The sequence below is a fragment of the Canis lupus genome, chromosome X (genome assembly GCF_003254725.2).
Source record: "Canis lupus dingo isolate Sandy chromosome X, ASM325472v2, whole genome shotgun sequence".
In the NCBI taxonomy this organism is placed as follows: Eukaryota; Metazoa; Chordata; class Mammalia; order Carnivora; family Canidae; genus Canis; species Canis lupus.
Window position 1 is genome coordinate 28601 of NC_064281.1, and position 24415 is coordinate 53015.

At 64.2% G+C, this 24415-nt stretch overlaps 1 protein-coding gene and 1 long non-coding RNA gene across 7 annotated transcripts; one reads left to right on the forward strand and one right to left on the reverse strand.

Annotated features, from left to right (window-relative positions):
• The first annotated feature begins 5544 nt into the window (after positions 1 to 5544).
• PLCXD1 (phosphatidylinositol specific phospholipase C X domain containing 1) lies at positions 5545 to 23942 on the forward strand. 6 transcript variants are annotated; one of them, XM_025420307.3, is made up of 8 exons: positions 8792 to 8894; positions 9587 to 9753; positions 11587 to 11730; positions 14545 to 14681; positions 16662 to 16790; positions 17408 to 17563; positions 19097 to 19280; positions 21887 to 23942. In XM_025420307.3, exons 2-8 carry the CDS (start codon positions 9603 to 9605, stop codon positions 22123 to 22125), a joined length of 1140 nt encoding a protein of 379 aa, XP_025276092.1. In that variant the 5' UTR covers positions 8792 to 8894; positions 9587 to 9602; the 3' UTR covers positions 22126 to 23942. The 6 variants fall into 6 exon arrangements, with proteins under 6 accessions (XP_048963324.1, XP_048963323.1, XP_048963321.1 ...); XM_049107364.1 differs by lacking the exons at positions 19097 to 19280; positions 21887 to 23942 and adding an exon at positions 17811 to 18399 and having other exon boundaries at positions 8789 to 8894; XM_049107367.1 differs by lacking the exons at positions 8792 to 8894; positions 9587 to 9753; positions 19097 to 19280; positions 21887 to 23942 and adding exons at positions 5545 to 5761; positions 17811 to 18399.
• Positions 16228 to 19245, reverse strand: LOC118353691 (uncharacterized). The gene is made up of 2 exons (XR_004813003.2): positions 19108 to 19245; positions 16228 to 16709 (listed from the first exon to the last, which is right to left on the reverse strand). It is a non-coding gene; the product is annotated as an uncharacterized LOC118353691 (long non-coding RNA).
• Positions 23943 to 24415: the final 473 nt, after the last annotated feature.

Genomic DNA, 24415 nt, shown 5'->3' on the forward strand with positions numbered 1-24415 from the left:
TTAGAAGACGTGCAGTAGCGCCTGTGGCAGAAGGCAGGTCTGGGGTTGTCTGCCAACAGGAGACGGCGGGGGCGGGAGGACAGCTGAGGACAAGGGAACGTCGTCCTGTTGACACGGCAGCAGTGTCAGGGTGTGCGCACATGTCACAACTCACCGATCCTGTGCATTAAATGTGCATTTTTGTATGTTACTGATGTGATCACCAAGCTGCCAGGAACATTCTGGGCTTTGAGTAGTAGCACATGGCGGCAGCTTCGGAGCATTGTTTTGCTCCATGTTGTTTGTGCACGAGCCCCGTGTTCGTGGCAGTTCCGTGGCATCTGGGTGGTGGCTGGGCTGGTTTCAGGAAGGGGCCCCCGCTCGCCTCGCCGGGGGTGGCGAGCTTGCTGTCAGCACACGGGCGCGCATTCTTCTCGCGTTGCCTGCGACTGTCTGAGGAGGGAGCGGCCTGGGTGGTGGGCCGGGATCCAGGGACGGACACGCAGGCAATATCCCATCACCTAAGCAGGAGGATCTTTGGTTTTTTAAAGGTTTTATTTATCTGACAGAGAGAGAGCATAAGCAGCAGCAAAGGGAGAGGGAGAAGCAGGCTCCCCCTGAGCAGGGAGCTGGACGCGGGACTCGATCCCAGGACCCCGAGGTCATGACCTGAGCTGAAGATAGACACTTCACCGGCTAAGCCACCAGGCGCCCCTAAACATGCAGATCTGAAGATCCTATGAGTGAGAGGCCTTATGAAGATAAAATACCCCGCGGGCAAAAGCGGAGTAAGATGGACCTCCCCCAACTTTCCTGAGGCTTTGAGCACGTGAGCCAGTCGGGGCACCCGGCTGGCTCCGGAGACTGAGCGTGAGACTCTTGATCTCGGAGTTGTGAGTCCGAGCCCCACGTTTGCTGTACATACTACTCAAAAATAACGTCTTTAAAAAAAAGAGCAAGAATTTTTAAGTCAAACACTATCTGGCAAAATCAACAATTGCGCAATTGCTAAGCAGCGCTGAAGCCTGTTGGCTGCTCCCCAGACCCCGAGAACGGGAAACCAGTTTCCTGAGTGGGCCACACATCCTTTTGAATGTTTGCCACCATTTGCTTTGCACTGGACTGAAGGAGAAGCGGATCACAGTGTCCGCTGAGGGGACACAAGCCTCCGTGCAGTCCTTGGCACGTCGTGAAGAAGCAGGTGAAAGACGTGATATCGTAACAAGCCGTCGATGCCCATCTAAGGAGTCTCGCTGCTAATATCTCAAGGTGGAAATGGGGAATATATGTAATGAAGCTTTTTCAACTTTAATTTTATGTATCCATTTAGGTGATCTCTACTCCCACCATGGGGTTTGACCTCAGGGACGCAGGGTCAGGAGTCGCACTTCTGCTGACTGAGCCGCTGTAGTGATGCTGCCGTGATCAATACCGCGTTTTTAGGCATCAAGATCTGTCACAGAATAGTTTCACTGCAGGAAAAAGAAAATGTCTGACAAGCTGAGTGATGAGGAATGAGAACATAACTTGAGGTAGAAGCAGAGGAGAAGAGAGGGACGCCTGTCTGGAAGGGCAGACGTCGGGGGCCGTGAGAGCGGCGGTGCTGCGGGCGGAGGGGCCAGGCGCGCCCAGGGCACTTGGGGCGGTGCCTCTGCTCTCCAGGCCCCGTAGCTGCGGACTCGCGTCCTTGTCGGGGGTCCAGGCCCCCAGGTGGCAGCAGCAGGAGCAGCCCGAAGGACTCGCAGGGTTCATGACGTGCAACGTGAGCTCATCACTCATCACTAATGTGCCGCCCAGGGCCCGGCGTTCATCATCGGGGGCCCGGGGGGGGAGCTCACGGGAGCCCTGCATTTTCTGCTCAGGGTTTCCGTAGACCTGAAACTGCTGCAAGAAACAAAGTGTGTTCGTTGTAGCCCCAGAAGGTAAAGCAGAGGGGTTAGGGGAGAGAAGGAAGGAATAACAGCAAAGACCGGAGGCCCCGCGCCGCGCGGCTTAAGAGGCGGGGTTCCAGGCAAAGGACTGCAGTCGGAGGGACCACACTGCGGAGGCCTCACAACAGGTGACTGTCGCCAAGGTAACGTTCATGGGACAAGGAAGCCCCTCAGGATCCCATACGCCGTGAAACTTTTTGCAAGTTACAGACAGTAAGAGTTAAAAGGCACAGCTTTGAGGTGCTGAAGTGGGTTGAATCGTGATCCCCTAGACATGTCACATCCTAACCCCTAATCAGGATCGTATTCGGGAAGGGTCTGTGCAGATGTGATTCAGTGAAGGATGTGGGACGAGCTCATCCTGCAGGAGAGGGGCCCCGAGGCCGGCGACCGTGTCCTTAGGAGACACACGAACCAGAGGCAGAGACGGAAAGTGTAGGTGGCACTGAAGGCGCCGACGGGCGATGTGTCTACCCACAAGGGGCGCGGGGATGACCCGGGCCAGAGCTGGGAGGCAGCCTGGACGGACGGTCCCCTAGAGCTTCCGGAAGAATCCAAGCTGCTGACAGCCTCACTTTGTGCTTCCGGCCTCCCCAGCGTGACCGTGAATGTTAAGGGCCCCCATGTGTGCTGATGTGTCGGAGCAGCCGTGGGGAGGCGACAGGAACACCCAGGGGGCCAGAGCCACCCCAGGGGGAAGGCCCGCCCCAACTGTGCTGGCCGGGGCGGGACAGCAGGGCTGGGTGCACACAGCTTTCCATGGTGGGGGTTCGCAGGTGCTGACCAGACCCAAATTGTCACACAATGTGCGCTCGTGGGCACAGCACGCTTAGCGACCCAGGTCCCTGATGTCCAACTGGCCACTGTGGTCCCTCGGGACCAGGCGATGCGCTTTGCTGTGATTTCACGGAGATCGGCCTGGATGGTGTTGGGTACAGCATGTCTGGTGCAGGTGGAGATGGGAAGGTCGTCGAGCCCACGCAGAGCGGCGAGCAAGGCCGCAGTCCATGACCACCAGTCTGCAGGCGGCTCCCGCGTGGCGGGCCATGGGCGCGGGGTCCTGGCTGCGGTGCGCGGGAGTGGCTCCCCGACCCAGCCAGCTGTGAGGAGGGGCGCACAGCAGGGCCACCTGGGGCTCAGGTGCACGGCGGCCCCAGCCGGAGGCCTGGTGGCAGGACAGAGGCTGAGCCTGTGGTCGGTGGCCCTGATGCCCACAGGCCGAGCGCTCGGGCGGCAGAGCCAGCGGTGGCCAGAGCGAGGGAGGGAGTCCTCGGCCCGAGTCTCAGAGGAGCCACGGGACAGCGCGTCACCACCGGGAACCGGGATGCCAACACCAACGCGCGCTAACAGTGGTGGAACGGCAGAAATGTGCGCACTGTCGCCGGGATCTGGGGGTGCTGCCCGGTCGCGGCTCTGGGTCTCACTCCGGGTCGCTCTGCGGGGGCTTCGGAGACGGAGGGCTTCCCTTCCATCCTCTTGTGTCCGGTCACTGAGGCCTGTGCGTTAAAGAAAAGAAAGATCAAAAGGAAAGCAGAACGCAATTCCCGTGAACACCGACACGCAGAGGGCTGCACAGACAGGAAGGGACGCTCATGGATGTCGTCACGGTCACGGGCGACGGACCCTCTCAACTAAGGGACAGCTTGGGTTTTGAGGGAAGATGTTGCGGGGACGAGAGCATGAAATCATACGGCTGCTTTAGGTCTGTCTTCAGTGTCTGCAGTGCTGCCAGCCCATCTCCAGAGACGACGGTCACTCCTCGTCCTGGTGCAGGACAGGGTGCCGGAGCTTAAGCCACTTTTAGGTGGAAAAGAGGGTGGACACCTCCTCCGTACGTGTCCGTCCTCAGGTGCCAGAGGCTCGAGCCAATCTGTAGGCCAAAGTGGCTGTTCTGGGGTGGCAACTCTGGGTCCCCTTGGAGGGACCTGAGGCCCAGATGCGGCCGATCCGGGGACGGCTCGGCTCCAGGCGTGTCCCGCAGTGTCTGCGGGCTGCTGGGTTGTGGCAACTTCTCAGGACGCTGTCCCTGGGTGGGTGTGTGTCTGTGGCCCCGTTTCCTCTCCTTATGTGAAAATTGGTCCAACCCAAGACCTCGCTTGACGTGATGGCCTCTGCGCGGACCCCGTGAGGTCACAGAGTGAGGTCCTGGGGCTCCAACCCCAGCATCGTCTCACCCACAGTGCAGCTGATTTCTGGAGCACCGAGGCACGGATTCCTTGGATCACTGCACTCCTCCAGGTGCGCAGGATGGGGTGACCCTCTGCACCCTCGGGGTCTCCTCATCTCTTCTCCCAAGCCCATTCCCTCTGCGTTCCTTCGCCCTGCTGCGGTGCCTGGGCTCTTTGCTGGGATCCCACGTGGTGTCGCAGAGACGCCCACCCTGCACACTGGGGTCAGGTCCGGAGCTGAAGACCCCAGCCCAGGAGCATGTGTCTGGAGGGGGGCGTTGGGGGACTGTTCTGCTTCTGCAGCTGTGAGAGCACGTGTGAGCGTGAGCTTCGGTGAGTGTGTGAGCGTGTGAGCGTGATGGAGAGAGAGAGACAGAGACACAGATGGAGAGAGACAGAGAAGGAGACACAGAGAGTCACAGAGAGGGGAGACCCATGGGCGGTGGTCCTCATAGTGTGGACACACAGACGACACACGGACGACACACGGATGAGCCTGCATGAGGTCGGCTCCACCCCGAGCAGGGTCGCAGGAGCTGGACAAGGAGCACGTGGTGTGGTCCCTGGGAAACGTGCACACGTCGTCTCCCCACGCTCCCGACTGAGGAACTCGTGCATGAATGTGGTCCCTGGACATTTCACACGATGCTGCTTCGGAGCCTAGGAAACTGGTCTCGGTTCTTTCCCCAGAACCGGGAGCCCACGCGGGTGAGGGAGCCCCAGCGGCCCGGCCCCAGTGGGGCTGCTTGGGAGTCCCTGTGAGATGCCTACAGGCGGCCCCGTAGGGACGGCAGCCCCGGGGGACTCAGGGTCACGGCAGCCTCCCCGCTCTCGGGCCCATGGGACTCAGCATGCCTCTGCCTGTCGGGGTCTGCGGCTGCACCAAGAGGCAGACAGACGGGGACCTTGGGCAAGAACACAGCCGCGGGGTGACTGACGTCCATGAGCCCCCCGGCAGAGGCAGGACGGTGACCCCTGAAGAAGTGACCAGAGCAGGAGAGGTAGCACCGCTAGAGAGGTAACACAGAGAAAGGTTGGGAGGGGCTGTGGTTGTGGAGAAGCCACAGGGACCACGTGTGGGGACAGGGACAGACCCCGGGCAGGGGACACGGGGAACTGACCTCAGGGAGCAGGAGGGGACACGGGGACTGACCTCAGGGAGCGGGAGGGGACATGGAGGAGAGACCTCAGGGAGCAGAGGGGACACGGGGCAGCAACTCCGGAGAGCAGTGGGGGGACAGGGGACAGGGAGGACAGGGGTGATGTCACGGGGTGGGATTCACTGGGTGGAGGTCACTGTACTGGCGGCCAGGCTCACAGGGTAGGGGTGAGGGGACAGCATCTGACCGGAGAGTCCGGAGCGGTGGCCACAGGGGGAAGGAGATCCCTGCATCCGGGTAGACCCTCGGCGATTCCCAGGATCCCCAGGACCCCGCCTGTAGGTCCCCCGCGCAGAAATTCAAGGATAAGTCGGTACCTGAAGAATTGGTACAGAAACAATACTTGATGGAAAACCTGTAAAAGGTGTTTAGAACCTTGGTTTTTGTGTTTGTTTGTGTCCCTGCTGGAAACCATGAGAATCAGGAAAACGACCCCAGGAGAGAAAATCCTGCTGACCTGGTGCCGGACACGAGTCGTGTTATCCCGGGAGGAGTTTCAACCCTGAGACCTCTTCACCCCCAGGTACATCCTGTTCCCAGCACAGGTCCCAGAGAAATGGGGTGGGGGTCACAGGGTGGGGTGATGTCACGGGGTGGGGGTCACAGGGTGGGGTGATGTCATGGGGTGGGGGTCACAGGGTGGGGTGATGTCATGGGGTGGGGGTTACAGGGTGGGATGATGTCACGGGATGAGGGTCGCTGGGTGGGGGTCACATCCCTGGGGCCAGGCTCACAGGGTAGGGGTGATGTCACGGGGTGGAGGTCACAGAGTCAGGTGATGTCACAGGGTGGGTGTCACAGTGCTGGAGGCCAGGATCACAGGGTATGGGTGATGTCATGAGGTGGGGGTCACAGGGTGGGGTGATGTCACGGGATGAGGGTCGCTGGGTGGGGGTCACATCCCTGGGGCCAGGCTCACAGGGTAGGGGTGATGTCACGGGGTGGGGGTCACAGAGTCAGGTGATGTCACAGGGTGGGCGTCACAGTGCTGGAGGCCAGGATCACAGGGTATGGGTGATGTCATGAGGTGGGGGTCACAGGGTGGGGTGATGTCACGAGATGAGGGTCACTGGGTGGGGGTCACAGTGCTGGGGGCCAGGCTCACAGGGTAGGGGTGATATCATGGGGTGGGGATCACAGGATCAGGTTATGTCACACGGTGGGGGTCACACGGTGGGTGATGTCACAGGGTGGAGGTCACTGGGTGGGGGTCACTGTACTGGGGGCCAGGTTTACAGGGTAGGGGTGATGCCACAGGGTGGGGTGATGTCACGGGGTGGGGGTCACATTCCTGGGGCCAGGCTCACAGGGTAGGGGTGATGTCACGGGGTGGGGTTCACTGGGTGGAGGTCACTGTACTGGGGGCCAGGCTCACAGGGTAGGGGTGATGTCACAGAATGCGATCATGGGGTAGGAATGATGTCCAGGGTGGGGCCATGGGGTGGGGGATGATGTCACAGGGTGAAGGTGATGTCACAGAGTGGAGGTCACAGGGCTGGGGTGATGTCATGCGTTGGGGTCACACCACAGACTCAGCTGCCTTGATGTTAATACTTTGCCCCCAATGTGACAGCACAGTGCTGAGATTGAGGGTGTCCTTGGGAAGAGGTGGCCATCGTCCTCCACAAAGGAAGGCTCTTTGAGCGACAGTGCTGGCCCCCCACAAGCAACCTGTGCGGGGAAGACGACCCCACTGCCTATAGGGTGCGCCGCAGGTCCTGTCCTCACACTCATTGTGGGTTGTGCTTTGGGGACTGACAAAGCTCTGGGACTAAAGGAATGAGGTGCCCAACATCCAGGAGGAAACTGGAGGTGCCCATAGCCCAGAGGGGGAGGGGCCGGGGTGCAGGGTCAGCCTCAGTGGGTGGGGGAGGGGACCCAGGTGCAGGGTCAGCCTCAGTGGGTGGGGGAGGGGCCGGGGTGCAGGTCAGCCTCAGTGGGGGAGGGGAGGGACCCGGGTGCAGGGTCACCTCAGTGGGGGGAGGACCCCGGGTGCAGCGTCAGGTTTGACGTGGGTCTCTGGGCTCACTGAGGTGTGGGCACGGCCGCCCCTGTGGGTTCCCTAGCCTGTCCAGCTCCCAGAGCCCAGCATCCCTTGGGTCCTGGCCCTTGTTTTGTCTGCAAAGCCAGGAGGCTGGGCGTCCTTGTCTGGGGCGTCCTCCCCGTGTCCCCACATCCGCCCCGGGACAGCCTGACCACTTGGGTCTTTCAGGGCCATGTCCTGCTTGGGCTCAGCAGCTTCTGGGGATGGCCGAGGTGCAGTCCCCGTCCTGCCGCCTGGGACAAGGCTGGGACTCAGGAAGTTCCCCCAGATGGGGGGAGGGTCTGTTCTGCAGGGGCGGGGAGCCCAGAGCTGCTGACTGTCAAACCCCAGAACTCACCGCCCCAGCTCACAGGCTCCGTGTGGGGCCCTGGGCTGCCAAGAGGCCAGGGGGCCAGGGAGAGGGCTTCAGGCAGGGAGCTGAGTCTCCATGGAGAGAGGAAGGGACAGGGAGGAGGGGGGAAGGGGGAGGGAGGAGGAGGAAGGGGGAGGGGAGGGAGGAGAAGCCACTGGGCTATGATGGCCTCTGAGCTGTGTCCCCGTGAGACCCCACGGTGCCTGCAGCCATCAAGGACTCCAGGGTGAGGGTGCCAGGACCAGGACAGAGCGAGGCCACGGTCCAAGGTCCCACCCCGCCCTGGGCTGGCCCTCTGAGCCACCCCACACCTGTGTCCTGTGTCCCCGCTAGGTTTCTGTCTCTGGCAGGCATGCACACACCTGCATGAGGCACATTTGCTGAGTGTGCCATGAACGGGGGTGGGGGGGCGGGCAGCCGGGGCAGGGTTGGGGGGAGGACCACGGTCCCACCTGCTGGGCTCCCAGTCACCTGGGGTCAGCATCAGGGCAGGGGGCGGGCTCCAGGTGTGCCCTGGGGAATCCGCCTCCTCCACGGAGGCCACATGCCCTGGTCAGGCCCGGGACAAGGGCCACTCAGGCTAGAGGGCCGGACACTTCAGTGGAGGACATGGTCACTTTGTCGACCAGGGGCTCAGAGGTCACAGGCACTGGGCGACGAGGCTGTGAGGCCAGTGGAGCTCTGATGAAAGTCCTGTTTGCTGTGGCCCCGGGGTCCAGAGTGACAGCAGCAGACCACAGCCAGGGCTCGTCCTCCCGCCCCCGCCCCGTCCCACGGCTGCTGGCCCCGTGCTCACGCTCAGGACGTCCTCCTGTCCTCACGTCCTCTCCACTGACCCCACGGTCACACTCAGGACACCGTGAGGACACCCTCCTGTTCCCTAACCACTGACCCGGTGGTTGCACTCAGGGTGCCCTCCTCTCCCTGTCCTCTGACCCCTGACCCCACGGTCATACTCAGGACATCCTCCAGCCCCGTTAGACGGTGGTCCCTGCAGCCTGGGGCTGTGAGGACCTTGGCCGTGGGCCAGTGCCGGCCCCGGGGGGGGCTCCTGCTCTGGGCCTGGGGGTTGCAGGCTGCTGCCCCTGTCCAGGTCCAGGGGCAGAGAGAAGCATCTAGGAGGCAGCTCCTCCTCCCCTCGGGGTGGTGCTCCCGGCGACCAATGGCCTGGCAGAGTTCGTTTTAGGAAGTGCTTGAGCGGCAGTGGCCAGAGGAGGGAATCTCTGCCGGAAACTCTGTTGGGAGAGACTGCGGCGGGTGGTGAGTGCCGGGCTGGCCGGTGGGGGGCCGTGGGGACAGCAGGCTGAGGGGGACCCAGCCTGGGGTGTGGGCACTGGGGCCACTCCTCCTCTGACCCGCGGGAGGTGCAGCGGGAAGGGCCACCAGAGTGTCCCCTGCAGACTCGCAGGGAGGGTGGCAGGGTGCTGGGGTCAGAGCTGAGCCGGACGCCCAGGCTGTGGCTACAGGGTCCTGATGGTGGCAGGTGCCCTGGGCACCAACCCTGCTGCCTGGCAGGTGAAAGGATGTTGGCGCCTCACAGGGTGCCACCGCCAGGTCTGGTCCTCAGGTGCTGGGGCACCGCGTCTGGCCGGTCTGGGAGCGCTGGGGAGCCCGGTGAGGACGGAATGCCGGCGGCTGGCAAGTCGCTTAGTTCACCTACAAGCTATTTCCTGAGCTATTTCCTGAGCCAGTCACCGCCCGCAGATGTGCCACGTGGGGATGGGCAGTGTCCCTGCAGGCTCACAGGTGGGAGGCTCGGCTGTGTCACCTGCCTGGGCTGTGGGCGCCTGCAAGCCGGCGTGCACTCCAGTTTTGTGCAATCCCTGTCCACACACACACTCCAGGGCTCCCTCCCCCAGGGGACCGACAGAGGGCGCGGGGGCACCGGGACCTCTCCCAAGGGACCATGGAGGGGCCTCCGCTGGTGGACATTTGCCGTCCCCTTTACGCAGGCACTGGTGTCCCGCCATGGACTGTGCTGTCGCTCCCGTCTGGCCGTCCGCGGAGGATTGGGCCTGGGCTGGCCTCGGCTGCGGCTGTGAGGGGAGTGAAGGCCCCGCCCCCGTTCTCCTATCAAGGACATGGGCGGTAGCCTCCTGGGGCCGAGCACACAGGGGAGGTCCGTGCACACCAGCAGTGCTGAGGGCTCGCTTACACAATTCCCGGTCCGCCTGCATTCCAGACACGGCGTGTGGCCCCGGGTGCACCTGGAGGAATGGTTCCTGTGGGGTTGGGGGCGCAGCCCAGCCCTGCCCCCTGGACACCTGCTGCATGAACGTCAGTGCCCCCAGGAGCTGTGGGGTTCCACACGCTCTCCTGCAGGGACACCGCTGAGCCTGAGAGCGAGCTGAGCCCTGGGACACACCACGAGGGAAGATGGGTGCAGGGGTGCTCAGAGAGCCTCTCAGGGACCCCCTTACGGATCGGGAGAGGACGGGTGCTCGTCGCTGCCGAGGTGGGAGAACCAGCGCTACCGGCTCTCGCTCTCGGTGCCCTGGCCGCGGTGTAGACGGGGAGATTGTGCGCTCCCAGGCTTGGGGACGCGACCTGCAAATGAAAACGAGGAAAACCAGGAGGCTGTGGCTGGTTCCATGGGTGGAACGTGCAGCGCGTGATTTCGGGCTTGCGAGTTTGGGCTCCACGTTGCGCATCAGGCTTATTTTGAAAACTAACAAAGAAATAAACAAAATGACCAAAGACGCACAGGAGAAAAGGTCAGCTCCGTGTGCGAGGCCTCGCAGGGGAGGAGGATTCACGGAGGCCACCCCCGGTTTGCCCGCCTTCTCAGCGAGCTGGGCACCCCTGTGGGGACCCTGGGTGACACCGCGGAGGAAGGGGGCCGGGGTGTCAGGACAGTGACTTGTGAGAAGGTAGACGTTGCGGGGAAAGTCCGGGAGGGAAGCGTCACTTCTCTGCTGCGAATGTTCCTCATTTCTGGGCTGGAGCCAGAACTGGGGACGGAGCAGGGAATTGCCACCTGGTTTCAGGCAGAGGGGACAGCTCGGAGCTCCCGGGTGGCTGTGGTTTCTCAGTCGCCTTCAGCTCAGAATAATCCTGATAGCAAAGTGGCCTATTTCAGGGAGGCAAATTCTGAGCCCCTGCGCTGTGCACACAGAGCACCAAGAGCTGCCCAGGGGCAAGGGGCACATGCACACCAGAGGGGACTCGGCCCTCCCACGCATGGGTGGGGTGACGGCATGGTGGCCAAATGCTGCGTGGTCGCCATGGGCCTGGTTCTTACATCTCGTGTTTCTGCTCGGAACCCTTCCTACGCCCCAGGGCTGCAGCCAGGGATCTGGTGGGGGGTGGGGGGACACGGCTCAGCCCAGGACAGGCTCCTGCAGGGTGACCGGGATGTGTCACCTTGGGGCTGGGGACATGGCTCAGCCCCTGATGGTGTCCCTTGGGTACAGGTGGCAGGTGAGGACGCTGGGCTGTGGTGGGCAGGCATGTGGCTTTAGCAGTAGGGGACCCCCAGGTCTCGCCCCCTGGCCAGGGAACACTGTGCACACGTCTTGGGGCTCCCTTTCCTCTGTAGGTGATGTCACACACCCACGCGTGTGCTAATCCTGAGGGTCTGCTGCCCTGCAGGGGTCGGGCATGCTCCTGGCAGGGGCTCAGGAGGCAGTGGCCGGGGCCACAGGTTAAGGACCAGAGGGCTCCCTGCCATCCCCAGCCCGGCATCTCCCGTGCTTCTGGGGGACTGTGTGGGCTTCAGCGGGGCTCTGTCTGGGACTCCACGCACCACATTCCCTGCACCCTATCAGAGGGAGACAGAGTGTGGGGTGCTGACCTGGGCCCTCGAGGCGTCCCCCCCCTCAGGATGGAGGACCTGCCCCCACAGACCCGGGAAGGGAGTCGGGGGGATTAGCATGACGGGAGCAGGGGCCGCCCTGGAGGCAGCTGTGGGTCCCCTTGGTTTATGTCTGCAAACCTTCCCTTCCGTCCTCAGGTCACGCAGGGTGGCCCCCGATGGGCGGACAGCTGAGCGCTTCCGGCAGCTTCCAGAGCCTGCCATGCACCACAAATGCAGACTGGATGTCGGCGCTGTGCCCCCTGCTCTGGGATGTGCCCCTGCACCACCTGTCCATCCCAGGTGAGGGCCTCTGTGTCCCCTGCTGGGACGCTGCCGGCAGGGGACGGTCTGGGTGTGCTGGAAAGCATGCAAAGTGCACACTGGATACACATAATATAGTCGGACAGGTGTGCATGCACACATGCATGCACACGGTACAGGCACGTACACAGATCCATGTACACGGTATAGGCATGTACACGCAGATGAACACACACATAATACAGGCACATAACACATGCACACCCACAACACAGGTGCGTACACAGATCCATGTACACGGTACATGGCACATACACACACATGGACACACACAATGCAGGCACCGATCCACACACACATGCACGCACATAGTACAGGCACACATAAACATGCACACACGTGTACACACGCACACTCGAGCACACGTGCACACACACACCATGTGAGTGTCTTCTCTTCTCCATCTCCTTTGTTATGATGCATGCCTGTCAGGCACCTGCACACCCCCGGGGCGCGTGGCTCCGTGGGAACCTGACAGCATAGGGATTCGGGATCACGCGCCCTGCCAGCCTGTCCCTCGTGTAGGGAACCCTCTGGCTTCTTGTGGCTGCATCCCTCATGCCCCGTCAGCCGCGAGCTCAGTGTCCTCTGCAGTTGGGGCTGGAGGGTCCAGAGGTCGACCCACAAGGAGGTCACACTGAGCTCTGGGGACTTTCTGGTCCAAGGACCTGGTGGCCCTGATTCAGGCCCTTGTGCTCCGGTGGCCCCGGGACCAGTGGCCACAGGCCCACACTGATGAGCATGTGGGCATTGCAGCCTTCAGTTTTTGCAGAAAAGAAGTGTGTAGTGGATCCCGCCACGTGTGTCCACGTCTGAGGACGTGCAGTATCTGGAATTCCTCCTGCAAAAATAGGCAGATTTCTCACCTGGATACATGTTTACAGTTTTTGAGATTTATTCACATTTTAACATACAGCTGTGTCTTTCTTTGGGAATTTTATCACTTTTATTAAAAATTTATTTACTTATTTTAGAGGGTGGGGGGCAGAGGCAGAGGGAGACAGAGAATCCCAAGCAGACTCCCCGCTGAGCACAGATCTGAGCTGAGCTCTTCCTGGACCAGGTGGCCCTATGTCCAATGACAGGGGTTCTCATAGGAGACAGAGGAGGAGACGCAGATGCAGAGGAGGAGCCCCGTGAGGACGGAGGCAGAGACGGGAGGGACGTGGCCTCTAGCCCGGGGACACCTGGGGCCCCAGACGCCTGAAGAGGCAGGAGGGACCCTCCCCGGAGCCCCTGGATCTCAGGGGTCCTGCCCCCCCGCCCCCCCGGAGCTCAGATGTCGGGTCTCCCGAGCTGGGGGAGGTTGGATTTCACATTCTGTCTGCCGTGTGGCATTTGGACATGTGTGTCCCGGGGACACCCTTAGGACGTTAGTCCACTGACCACAGGGACACCCACAGCATCTGATACTGTGTCATTTCTATCTTTTAAGTTTCCACATCAAGGAAAAGTCCATTTTTTCCCCCTCACTGGGGAGGCCAGCAGCGTGTTCTCCCTCCGGGTCACATTCAGAGCTGCCCAGGTCCTGGGAAAACAAACAGAAATATGTGTTTATTTGACAGACAGTGAGAGAGAGAGGGAGAGAGAGAGAGGGAAGGGAGGGGCAGACGGAGAGAGAACCTCAAGCAGACTTGCCCTGGGCAGGGAGCCCCACACGGGGCTCGAGCTCACGACCCCGACATCGTGACTGGAGCCGAAATCAAGAGGCGGATGCTCAAGCCACTGAGCCACGCAGGCGCCCCAAGGGAAGGTCAGCTTTTCTTTGGGAAATCGGGTCTGTCGGTCTGTCCTGCACAGGTCTCAGGTTAGGGCCACCCTCAGAGACGCTGACCACGTGGCCCAGAGGGCTGTATGCCTTCCTTGGCCACCCCGATCTGCAAGCACCGTGGGGCGCGTTGGGCGGGGAACAGGCCCCAGGCCCCCGGTGTGCACCGTTCCCGCGTGGCCCGCTGACCAGGGCGCCTGCTGACAGTCCCTCAGGTCCGTACCACGCACCCCGGTGTGAACGCAGTATTGAGATCCGAGTCTGCGGTCCACGACGCCGCGTCTGAGCAATCGTGGCAGGCTTAGTTTTGCACGCATAGCACGCATAGCACGCGTACTTTAGCACCTCATAGAAAAAAATCCCCCTTTGTTCTTTTTGTTTTTCAAGTTTCTGGAAAACCCTCAGGTTTTTTTTTTTTTTTTTAATTTTTTTTTTTTTTACTTTTTTTTTTATTTATTTATGATAGTCACAGAGAGAGAGAGAGAGAGGCAGAGACACAGGCAGAGGGAGAAGCAGGCTCCATGCACTGGGAGCCTGATGTGGGATTCGATCCCGGGTCTCCAGGATCACGCCCTGGGCCAAAGGCAGGCGCCAAAGCGCTGCGCCACCCAGGGATCCCAACCCTCAGGTTTTTTAGTGTGCACGAATGTGAGGGTGCTTCTTCCCGGTCAGAGGAGCACATCCAGGGCATGTGGGGCGACGACACGGTTTGCACAGGGCCGACCTGGCAGTGACCTCCAGTTTTCCCCTCCCGGGGATGGGGATGCCTGGTGTCTGGTGGCTTCTGCCATGCGTGTCTGTGTCTCCTCTTCTGCCGCTTATAGGGACACGAGGCCCCAGAGTTCGGGTTCCCCTGGTCCTGGATGAGGCTCCACATACCCAGGCCCCGTCCACAGGATCCGGGTGGGCGTGTGTGCAGGGCCACGGCCCACGCCCGGCGCTGGGCGTGCTGTGCACGTGCAGGTCGCACCACATGGCTCAGGAAGAGGCTCCCTGGTGAGACGTCCCCTCGGGTCTGCTTGCAGGGAGCCACGACACCATGACCTACTGCCTGAACAAGAACTCGCCCATTTCCCAGACCCAGTCCCGGCTCCTGCAGCTTCTGGACAAGGTGCTGCCGTGTGTCACCCGCCCCCTGGTGCTTAAGTGGTCCACCACCCAGGTAGGCTCAGCGGCGGGCCTGACCGCCGTCCTCCGGCTGGGCAGGCGCCCTCACCCCTGTGTGTGTGCGGGGGCTCTGAGCCCGGCCCCGGGCCCACCCAGCACACACAGCACCCCAGGGCCCTGCCTGTGAGACCTGGCAGTCTGTGTGTGGAGGCAGCCGGGGCTCGAGGCCCGTCCTCCCTGCAGAGGCCAGCGCTGTGTCCTCCCTCCGGGTCACCTTTCAGAGCCGCCAGGTCACAAAAAAACACACCCCCGAGCTGTGCACGTGTGCAGACAAAGCAAGAGAAAGGACCCGCAGCGATGGGTTTGTTCAGTAAATGCACGGAGGAGGGCGCAGCCAACCGGTCCTCACCCTCATGCCCAGGAGGGAAGAGCCCCTCCTTACCGACTGGGGTTTGCTCCCTCCTCCTGGGGTCCCTCCTCTGGTCCCTTCTCTCTGGGGGGCCAGCAGGTGTGTAAGGAGAGTCACAGTGACTCTGGCGGGGGGGATAACTGCTGTGCAGAGGAAGGTCAGGGTGACCCAGGGGGTCCTCATGGGGGAGAGCAGAGGAAGGTCAGGGTGCCTTGTGGGGTCCTCTGGAGGGGGAGCAGAGGAAGGTTAGGGTGACCTGGTATGTCCTCATGGGGGGATGTGCAGAGGAAGGTCAGGGTGACCTGTGGGGTCCTCATGGGGGATGTGCAGAGGAAAGTCAGGGTGACTTGGGGGTCCTCATGGGGGGGCATGCACAGGAAGGTCTGGGTGCTCAGGGGGGGTTCTCATGGGGATATGCAGAGGAAGGTCAGGGTGACATGGGCCATCCACGTGGGGGGCACCCAGCTGCAGTGGGGCTGCATCCTGCAAGGCTTTAGGCAGCCTGTATGGTGGGGGTGCTGGCCTGGGCCCAGGTGCTGGCTCCCCCGCGGGGCCCCCCTGGGGAGCAGCCCGGCCCTCAGGGTTAGGCCCCTCAGGGTCGGGATCTCTGTGCTCAGGTCTCCCACCTGGTGCTGGAGACTCTGTGGTGGCGGCCCCAGCTCCAGGCTCTGTCCTTCCCAATTGCTCTTCCTGGAACTCCAGTCCTGGAATGTGGAAAGACCGCATTCCTGCCTCCTGCAGTCACCCCGAGCCCCATGGGAGGGATGAGCCCGTTCAGTGCAGCGACCTGCAGTGCTGGGTCACACGGTCCTGGGGGCCCGCAGTGCTGGGGACCCTTAGCACCAGGCCCACTGTGACGTGGGCCACGAGAGGTCCACGTTGTGTACGCGGGTGTGTGGCGATGCTGGTGACAGGGCTGGTGGCTCAGCACGAACTGTGCGTGTGCAGGTACTGGGCTGTGGCCCTGGGATGCATGCAGGCCTCTCTGCCGCGCCCCCCCCCCCCAACTGTCAACGAAGGACCAGTAGGAGGGGTGTGCATTCCCCGCGCGGCTACCCAGGGTGTAGGCATGACTCCCCTGTAAATTCCTGCTTTTTCCATTATGGTGTTGCCTGCAAGGGTCCAGCCGTCCCGTTTACGCTCTGCGGACCCCTTCCTGCCAGTCCTAGTGCTGGTGGTGGGGTGGGGACAATGCTCAGGGTATGTGACCCTCCTGGAACATCCTGCCCTCCCCTCTCCCCGCCACAGGGTCCCAGCGAGGATCCCTGGAGCCAGGCGCCCATACAGGGTCCTTCCTGGTGGCTGCCCTGGAAGAAGGGGAGACAGGGCCCAGCAGGGAGGTCTGGAGGCCGGTATAGGGCCAAGGGGCCGTTTACCGCAGGACGGGACCTCGCAGCCTCCATCTGGGGCTGGATGTGCCCAGTGTTGCCAGGAAGCACGTTCCCAAATGCGCGGCCCAAGCGGCGTCCCGGACCCTGCAGGCGTCAGTACCTACCGACTCCACATCAAACGCAGGCCCACACGTGGGCATCTCCACACCAACTCCGAGCCCCGGCACGGGGGCAGTGAGCCAGCCGAGGTGGGGGCCACACGGCCCCCAGCAGAAACGAGGACCTTTGTGCACAGGTGCTGAACGTCACGGAGCAGCTGGACGCGGGGGTGCGGTACCTGGACCTGCGGATCGCGCACATGCTCGTTGGCTCTGAGAAGAACCTACACTTTGTGCACATGGTGTACACGACCGTGCTGGTGGAGGTGCGCGTGCGAGGGCGGACGGCTGCGGGGCCTCCCCGTCCACACCCGTGTCCACTCCAGACGGGAGAAGGCCGGCCTCCAGAACTCTTGGCCAGGGTGCATGTGCGAGCCGGCACCCACACCCCCGGGCCTCCCAGATTCTGCAGACGTGGGGCGCCCTGTTTTCCCGCCTGGTTCAAGGCGCTCCAGTCCCCTCCAGGCGCTGTGCGGGGCGCTCTGAAGTCAATATTCGGCGTCCCCGTCACGCTCATGCCTGCCCTGGGCACCCCGTGCCCCCCAGCGAGGCCTCAGGGCGTTTGGGGCCGGGAGACCATCCCGGGACCTCACTCTGCACGCCCCTTATGGGATGTTGATGCGGCCTCGCTCTTGCACACGCGGTACCCTCTAGCGTGAGCCTGCACACACTGGGTCACACGCATGCACAAGCGCAGCAGGCGGATGCTCCTGCCCTGGAGCATGTGGCTTCGGCGCAGCTGCGTCTGAGGGGTGTCTGTTGGTGCAGGACCTGGGCCGTCTGTCCAGGAGCTCTGTTTGGAGAAGCCCCTTGGAGCGGCGGGCGCGTCCCTAACCCCTGGCCTCTCTGGGGACGGTCTGAATGAGCCCCCTCCCCTGTGCAGGACACGCTCACAGAGATCTCAGAGTGGCTGGAGAGCCACCCCCGGGAGGTCGTCATCCTGGCGTGCAGGAACTTCGAGGGCATGACGGAGGACCTGCATGAGTACCTGGTGGCCTGCATCAAGAACATCTTTGGGGACATGCTGTGTCCCCGAGGGGTAAGAAGCCCCGTGGTGGGGCTGGAGGGGCAGGATCATGACAGGAGACTTCCCTGCTCGCTTGGTCCCGCTGAGCGCGATGCTGAGGCAGGGTGGGGTGGGGGAGGTGCTCGTGTGTCTGCAGAATCCCCGAAGGATGGGGACCCTGCCCTCCGGGCAAGGGGCAGCCCGGTAGTGGCACGTGCGCTGGTGGGACAGTGCAGGCTGCTTCTCCGGCACCTTGGTGACCTGTAACGCCTGCTTCCAGGTCGCCTTGGTGACTCGCTGCCCCGAGCACGCTGCGTGTGCCCGCAGCCCCTGCCACATGCGATGCGGCAGCTGGCAGCTGCCGAGAGGGCCGGTGCCCTTGCGGCCTCTCCCGCGTCCTCGCGTGGTTCTGTGCGTGTCTGTCCCCCCATGTCCTCTTCCTGTAAGGACCCCAGGCTACGGGGTCAGGGCCCACCCTCCCGACCTCCCCTCCCGACCTCATCGGAACCTTCGGTATCCCCTTAAAGACCCCACCTCCAGAGAGTCATGTCCTGGGGGTCGGCTGAGGACTTCAACATGTGACTATAGAGGGGACGCAGGTCAACTCACAACACAACCTGCTTTATCATCTAGAAAATCTTTTCCATTTGTCGGGAGGAGAAAGGCCTCCCTTAATGCTCAGGAACCCCAAACACTGTGGGACTAGTGCCCGAGCCCCTAATCCTGCAGAGCCAGTGTCTCGGACAGGTGGCCCTGGCCTCGCTCACCCCGACAGTACTGCCCAGCTTGCAGCAGTAAAGCACCCCAACAATGACGCATCACCCCCTCAGCGCCCCGCCCCCCGCCTCGGGGTCCCTCACGCGCCCCGCCCCCCCGCCGCGGGGTCCCTCATGCACCCCGCCCCCCTCCTCGGGGTCCCTCACGCACCCCGCACCTCCGCCCCGGGGTCCCTCCGACCCGGGGTCCCTCACGCGCCCCGCCGCCCTCCTCGGGGTCCCTCACGCGCCCGCCTCCCTCCTCGGGGTCCCTCACGCGCCCCGCCCCCGACCCGAGGTCCCTCAAGCGCCCCGCCCCGGGGTCCCTCACGTGCCCCGCCCCCCTCCTCGGGGTCCCTCCCACACCCCGCCCCGGGGTCCCTCACGCACCCCGCCCCCTCCTCGGGGTCCCTCACGCGCCCCGCCCCTCACCCTCGGGGTCCCTCACGCGCCCCGCCTCCCTCCTCAGGGTCCCTCCCACGCCCCGCCCCGGGGTCCCTCACGCACCCCGCCCCCCTCCTCGGGGTCCCTCACGCGCCCCGCCCCTCCGCCTCGGGGTCCCTCACGCGCCCCACCCCCTGCCCCGAGGTCCCTCACGCGCCCCGCCCCTCCGCCTCGGGGTCCCTCACGCGCCCCACCCCCCGACCCGAGGTCCCTCACGCGCCCCGCCCCTCCGCCTCGGGGTCCCTCACGCGCCCCGCCCCTCCGCCTCGGGGTCCTTCACGCGCCCCGCCCCTCCGCCTCGGGGTCCCTCACGCGCCCCGCCCCCCTCCTCGGGGTCCCTCACGCGCCCCGCCCCCCGTCCCTCCAGGAGGTGCCTACCCTGAGGCAGCTGTGGGCGCGCGGCCAGCAGGTCATCGTGTCCTACGAGGAGGCGAGCGTCGTGAGCCGCCACGCGGAGCTGTGGCCCGGGATCCCGTACTGGTGGGGCGACCAGGTGAAGGCTCAGGAGCTCATCCGCTACCTCGAGCGCATGAAGAGCTGCGGCCGCCCAGGTGAGCCATGCGCGGCCACACGGCAGACGCTACCCTGTCCCGTCACCCGCGCTGCCACTCACAGGGTTGCTTCCGCGTTTAGGAGAGGAGTGTAGGCCTCGGGAATCTCCTGTGCGTGTACACGTAGGTATGAAGTCACGTATGGGTGTGTACACGTGTGTATGTGTGCATGCAGGCTCACGCACACGTGAGCATAGACACAGACACGCACATATCCACATGACCCCTATGCTTGTGAACATACGTGTACGCACACGTGGCATGGATTCCGGCGTGCATGTAGTGTCCACACCCCGCCCAGGCTGTACTCTGCACGTGTGGTTGTGCAGCCTGCACAGAGGCATGAGCGCCCCGCGTGGTGTGCAGAGTGCCGTGCTCACACTCAGATGCTGTTTCTTGCAGCGAGTGAGCGCCTGTGCGGGGGGCGCTTGCTAAGGGTCCATGCCCGGGCTCGGTCGTGCTGCCGCTGCGCAGCGGGGACGTGGGGGTATCGCCTCGCGATGAGGAGTGAATCACACCCAGTGCCCGTAGCTGCACGTTTCCCTGGCCTCCTCCGCCTGTCCGTCGGTCTCTGACGGCGTCCCTGTCCGTCTGTCTCTGTCAAGTCTGTCATCTGACTGAGCTTTGGGCCTCCTTCGTACAATGGCTGCAAGGCGCCCACCTGGCGGTGACAGGCCTCTCTGCCGGGACCCCTCCTGGCTGCCAGCTTTGCACGCCCGGCGCCCGCTCGCGCACCCTCGGTCCCCCTGCCATCGGGCGGCTGCCCAAGGCCGAGCCCCGCGTCCAGCTCAGAGAGGCCGTGTGGGAGTCCGTGCTCCCGAGGACTCCTGTGGGAACACCCGGGGGTCCCCGTGCCCTGAGTGTTTGTGCTGCTTCTGTAAAGAAACCAGCCGTTTCCTGGCACACGTGCTACGGTATCCCCGCTTTGCAGCTGTGCTGGGCGTCTAGGGTTTGTGGCGCCCCGGCTCCAAGATGGGGGACTTCCCGCGTGTGCGGTCTGCGGGTAGTACTTCACGCGCGTGGCGCAGCGTGCGTGGCTCTGCCGGTGCCCACGGGGCTCCGGGTCTGCGCTCTGCCTCATGTGATGCGCCAGTCGCGGGGATGCGGCTCCGTCCTGTGTCCCACCAGGCACGGCGGGCGGTTCCCTGAGCAGCCGCCTTCCAGGATGATTTTTTTTTTTAAGATTTTTTTCTATTTATTCACGAGAGCCGGAGAGAGGCAGAGACCAGGCAGAGGGAGAAGCAGGCTCCCCGCTGGGGGCCCGACGCGGGACTCGATCTCGGGACCCGGGGTCACGCCCTGGGCCGAAGGCAGGTGCCCCAGCGCTGAGCCCCCCGCGTCCCGATGACAATGTTTGAAAGCGACAGGGCGGGCGGCGCCAGCTTTGCCCGTGCTTCCGGCGCCACTCGGGGCGCTTCTCCATGGAAGGCTGCCGGGTTTTCACCCCGCCGCTGTCCTGGCCTCCGGCTTCTTTGCTTGTTTGGGGTCCGTTGTGGGGCGCAGCTTTGATGGATGCTGGGGAGCAGGCGCACGTGGTTGAAACCTGAGGGTTGCGACTGGGGCACCGTCCTGCCCCGAACGCGGCTGAGCCTGGGCCCTCGCTGTGCGGCGCCCGTGTTGTCACGTGCTCCGGGTGGACACGAGCCAGGGTTCAGGGTGGAAGTGTAAGCTGGGTGGGTCCCACCGAAGCCAGGCCGTTGGCAAGGCCGGCAGCCTGTGCAGGCTCTGGGGAGCACCATGTCCTGTGGTCCCTCCTGATTGGGCCGTCCCACAGGACGTCCCCTCCGTGTGTTTCAATCCGCCCGTGCCTCCTTTCCTTACGGTGGGACCCCGCCCGCCACGTGGGGGTCAGGACAGGGACGACTCGGGCGTCACTCCGCCCACCCTGTGGGGTCAAGACGGGGATGACTCTGGGGACGCGACTCCGCCCACCACGCGGGGTCAGGACGGGGATGACTCTGGGGCGTGACTCCGCCCACCACGTGGGGGTCAGGACGGGGATGACCCTGGGGTGTGACTCCGCCCACCACGTGGGGGTCAGGACGGGGATGACCCTGGGGTGTGACTCCGCCCACCACGTGGGGGTCAGGACGGGGATGACCCTGGGGCGTGACTCCGCCCACCACGTGGGGGTCAGGACGGGGATGACCCTGGGGTGTGACTCCGCCCACCACACGGGGTCAGGACGGGGATGACCCTGGGGTGTGACTCCGCCCACCACGTGGGGGTCAGGACGGGGATGACCCTGGGGTGTGACTCCGCCCACCACACGGGGTCAGGACGGGGATGACCCTGGGGTGTGACTCCGCCCACCACGTGGGGGTCAGGACGGGGATGACCCTGGGGTGTGACTCCGCCCACCACGTGGGGGTCAGGACAGGGATGACTCGGGCGTGACTCCGCCCACCACGCGGGGTCGGACCGGGGACGTGACTCCGGGCGGCGTGTTGGCTGGCGGGAGAGGCGGCCTGACGCGGACGCGCGTGTTTCCTGCGCTGCTGGGAGTCGCGCGGCAGGGAGCCGGAGCCCGCGGGGCCGGGTGGGCGGAGCGGCGGCCGCGGGCAGCTGGGATGGCCCCGCAGCGCGCCCGTGTCCTCCCGTTTCAGGCGGGCTGTTCGTGGCGGGCATCAACCTGACGGAGAACCTGGCGTATGTGCTCGGCCACCCGTCCGAGTCCCTGCAGAAGATGACGCTGCCCAGCCTGCCGTGCCTGCGCGCGTGGGTGCGGGAGCAGTGCCCCGGGCCGGGTGCGCGCTGCACCAACGTCATCGCGGGAGACTTCATCGGGGCGGACTCGTTCGTGGGCGACGTCGTCGGGCTCAACGCGAAGCTGCTGCACCGCTGACGCGTCCGTCCCCCGCCCGGCCTGGGGCGCGCGCCTCACGGCCCCTGGGCGTTCCCGGCTGCGGCAGCTGGAGCGCGCCTGCTGAGGGGACCGTGCGGTGGCCGCGGTTGTCGCCTCAGCCGGGCCTCGGGAGAGCGGCAGCCGGCGGCGCCCCGTGGTCGCGGGACTGTCCGGCGGGGTCCCACGGAGGAGACCGTGGAGCGGGGAGAGCAGCGCCCGCTCTGGGGCCGCGGGGCCTGTCCTGCCGGCCGCCCTGGGCTCCCTGGGGCCTCGCTCGGGCTCCCCTGAGGAAGCGGCGCCATCGGGGCCTGTCCTGCCGGCCGCCCTGGGCTCCCCTGAGGAAGAGGCGCCGTCGGGGCCTGTCCTGCCGGCCGCCCTGGGCTCCCTGGGGCCTCGCTCGGGCTCCCCTGAGGTAGCGGGGCCGTCGCGGGCCGCCTGAGGGAGCGCAGCCCCCGCCGCCCGGTCCGGAGGCCCCCCCACCGCCCGCTGGCCCGTGTGCGCGGGGACACCCGTGAGGGGCGGCCGCGTGCCCGCAGCGGGGTGACACGCGCCCCGGAGCCGCCCTGCCGCAGCCCTGGTGCGAGCGCCTCCCGCCGGCGGCCGGGCCCTTCCCGCCCCGCCCGTGAGCCGCGGGGACCGCCGCGACCTCGCTCCTCAGCCGCCGCCGTCTGCGGGGCGTTTGTCGGCCCCCGCCCCGCCCCGCCCCCCAGCTCTGGCGTCGGTCGGTCTGTCTGTCCGCCGTTTCTCGCAGGCCCGAGGACGCCGTCTCCCTGCTCTCTGCGTCCCCACGCCCGCGTTTGGCCCCGCACGCTCGCTGACAGGCAGGCCGATGCCCACGCGGACACAGGCCCCCGGGAGCGCGCACGCGTCTCCACGCAGCCGGGCGCCCCCTGAGCCAGCGCCCGCGGCCCCGACGCCGCGACTCGCGCTCCGCACGCGGGCGCCGACGCTGTGTGAGGCCGCAGGGCGCGAGTCCCGGAACCGTCCGGTTCCCGAGTGCGAAGGAGCGCGAGGTGCAGGCTGCAGCGCACTGGGTGTGCACTGGGTGTGCACCTGCGTCCACGCCGGAAACACCGCGCGCAGCCTTAAGCAAAACCTGCTTCCGCGCGACCCAACGCTCAGCGCCGCGTGGGTGCCTGGAGCCCCCGCGGGGACCGCGGCAAAGACGCCCCCAGGACAAATGTCGGCGGGAATCGCCGAAGTGTGATGCGGACGCTCGAGCTGAGGCACGGGGCTGGCAAGGCGGTGCCGGCGGCCGCTCGCGACTGGGCGGCCACAAACACGCGGGGTCGGGTCGCGGGGACGCTCCGTGCGGGCGGGTGCCTGGGACCCCAGCCTCCGCCCTTAGGGTCGCCGGCCGCACAACCCTGACCCGTGTGCTCTGTTCCAACGCGCCTTTTCCATGGAAACTCGGGGGCCTCATGCGATTTTCTGCTTCTTGCCCCCAAACAGGTTTTTCCCTGTGGCCCCGGAGGGTGGGTGTGTCCCCTTCTCTGGGGAAACGCGGATAATTACGTTTCTCTTCCGGCTGAGACACTTTGGAAATGCGCCCCGGGAGGGTGTGTACAAGCCCCCCGTTGGTCCAGCACTTTCTCCGGGTCATGCACTTTGTTCAAAAATCACTGTCGGGGGGGATCCCTGGGTGGCGCAGCGGTTTGGCGCCTGCCTTTGGCCCAGGGCGCGATCCAGGAGTCCCGGGATCGAGTCCCACGTCGGGCTCCCGGCATGGAGCCTGCTTCTCCCTCTGCCTGTGTCTCTGCCTCTCTCTCTATGTCTATCATAAATAAATAAATAAATAAATCTTAAAAAAAAAAAAATCACTGTTGGAAAAAAAAATTTAAAAAAAAAATCACTGTCGGCCACTTTATTCTATTAATTAAAAGACTGGATGCGGGGACCCCTGGGTGGCTCTGGTGCTTGCCTTGGGCCCAGGGCGTGACCCCAGGGTCCTGGGATCAAGCCCCACATTGGGCTCCCTGCCTGGAGACTGCTTCTCTCTCTGTCTCTCTGTCTCTTATGAATAAACAAAATATTAAAAAAAAAAGACTGGATGAAACATTTTAAAGTTGTTATTTATGTGAGTGACAGGGTGACAGCACGAGTGGGTGGCGGGCAGGAGGGGGGGGGGGGGGGCAGGGCAGACTCCAAGGAGCAGGGGCGGGGGCGGGCCTGGATCCCCGAGCCCCGGGTCATGACCTGAGCTGAAGGTGGATGCTGCGCTGTGTGGCTGAAACTTCCAAGTTCTGTGGTATTGGAAGCCCGTCAGCGCAGACATGAAGGAAGGACCGCA

Excerpts from the sequence above, each read along its gene's own strand:
- PLCXD1 (XM_049107364.1), top strand. The coding sequence starts at position 9,603 with ATGGACTGTGCTGTCGCTCCCGTCTGGCCGTCCGCGGAGGATTGGGCC. Across the intron at positions 16,791-17,407 it reads ACACGACCGTGCTGGTGGAG|GACACGCTCACAGAGATCTC; the intron begins GTGCGCGTGCGA and ends TCCCCTGTGCAG. Across the intron at positions 17,564-17,810 it reads ACATGCTGTGTCCCCGAGGG|GTCGCCTTGGTGACTCGCTG; the intron begins GTAAGAAGCCCC and ends GCCTGCTTCCAG.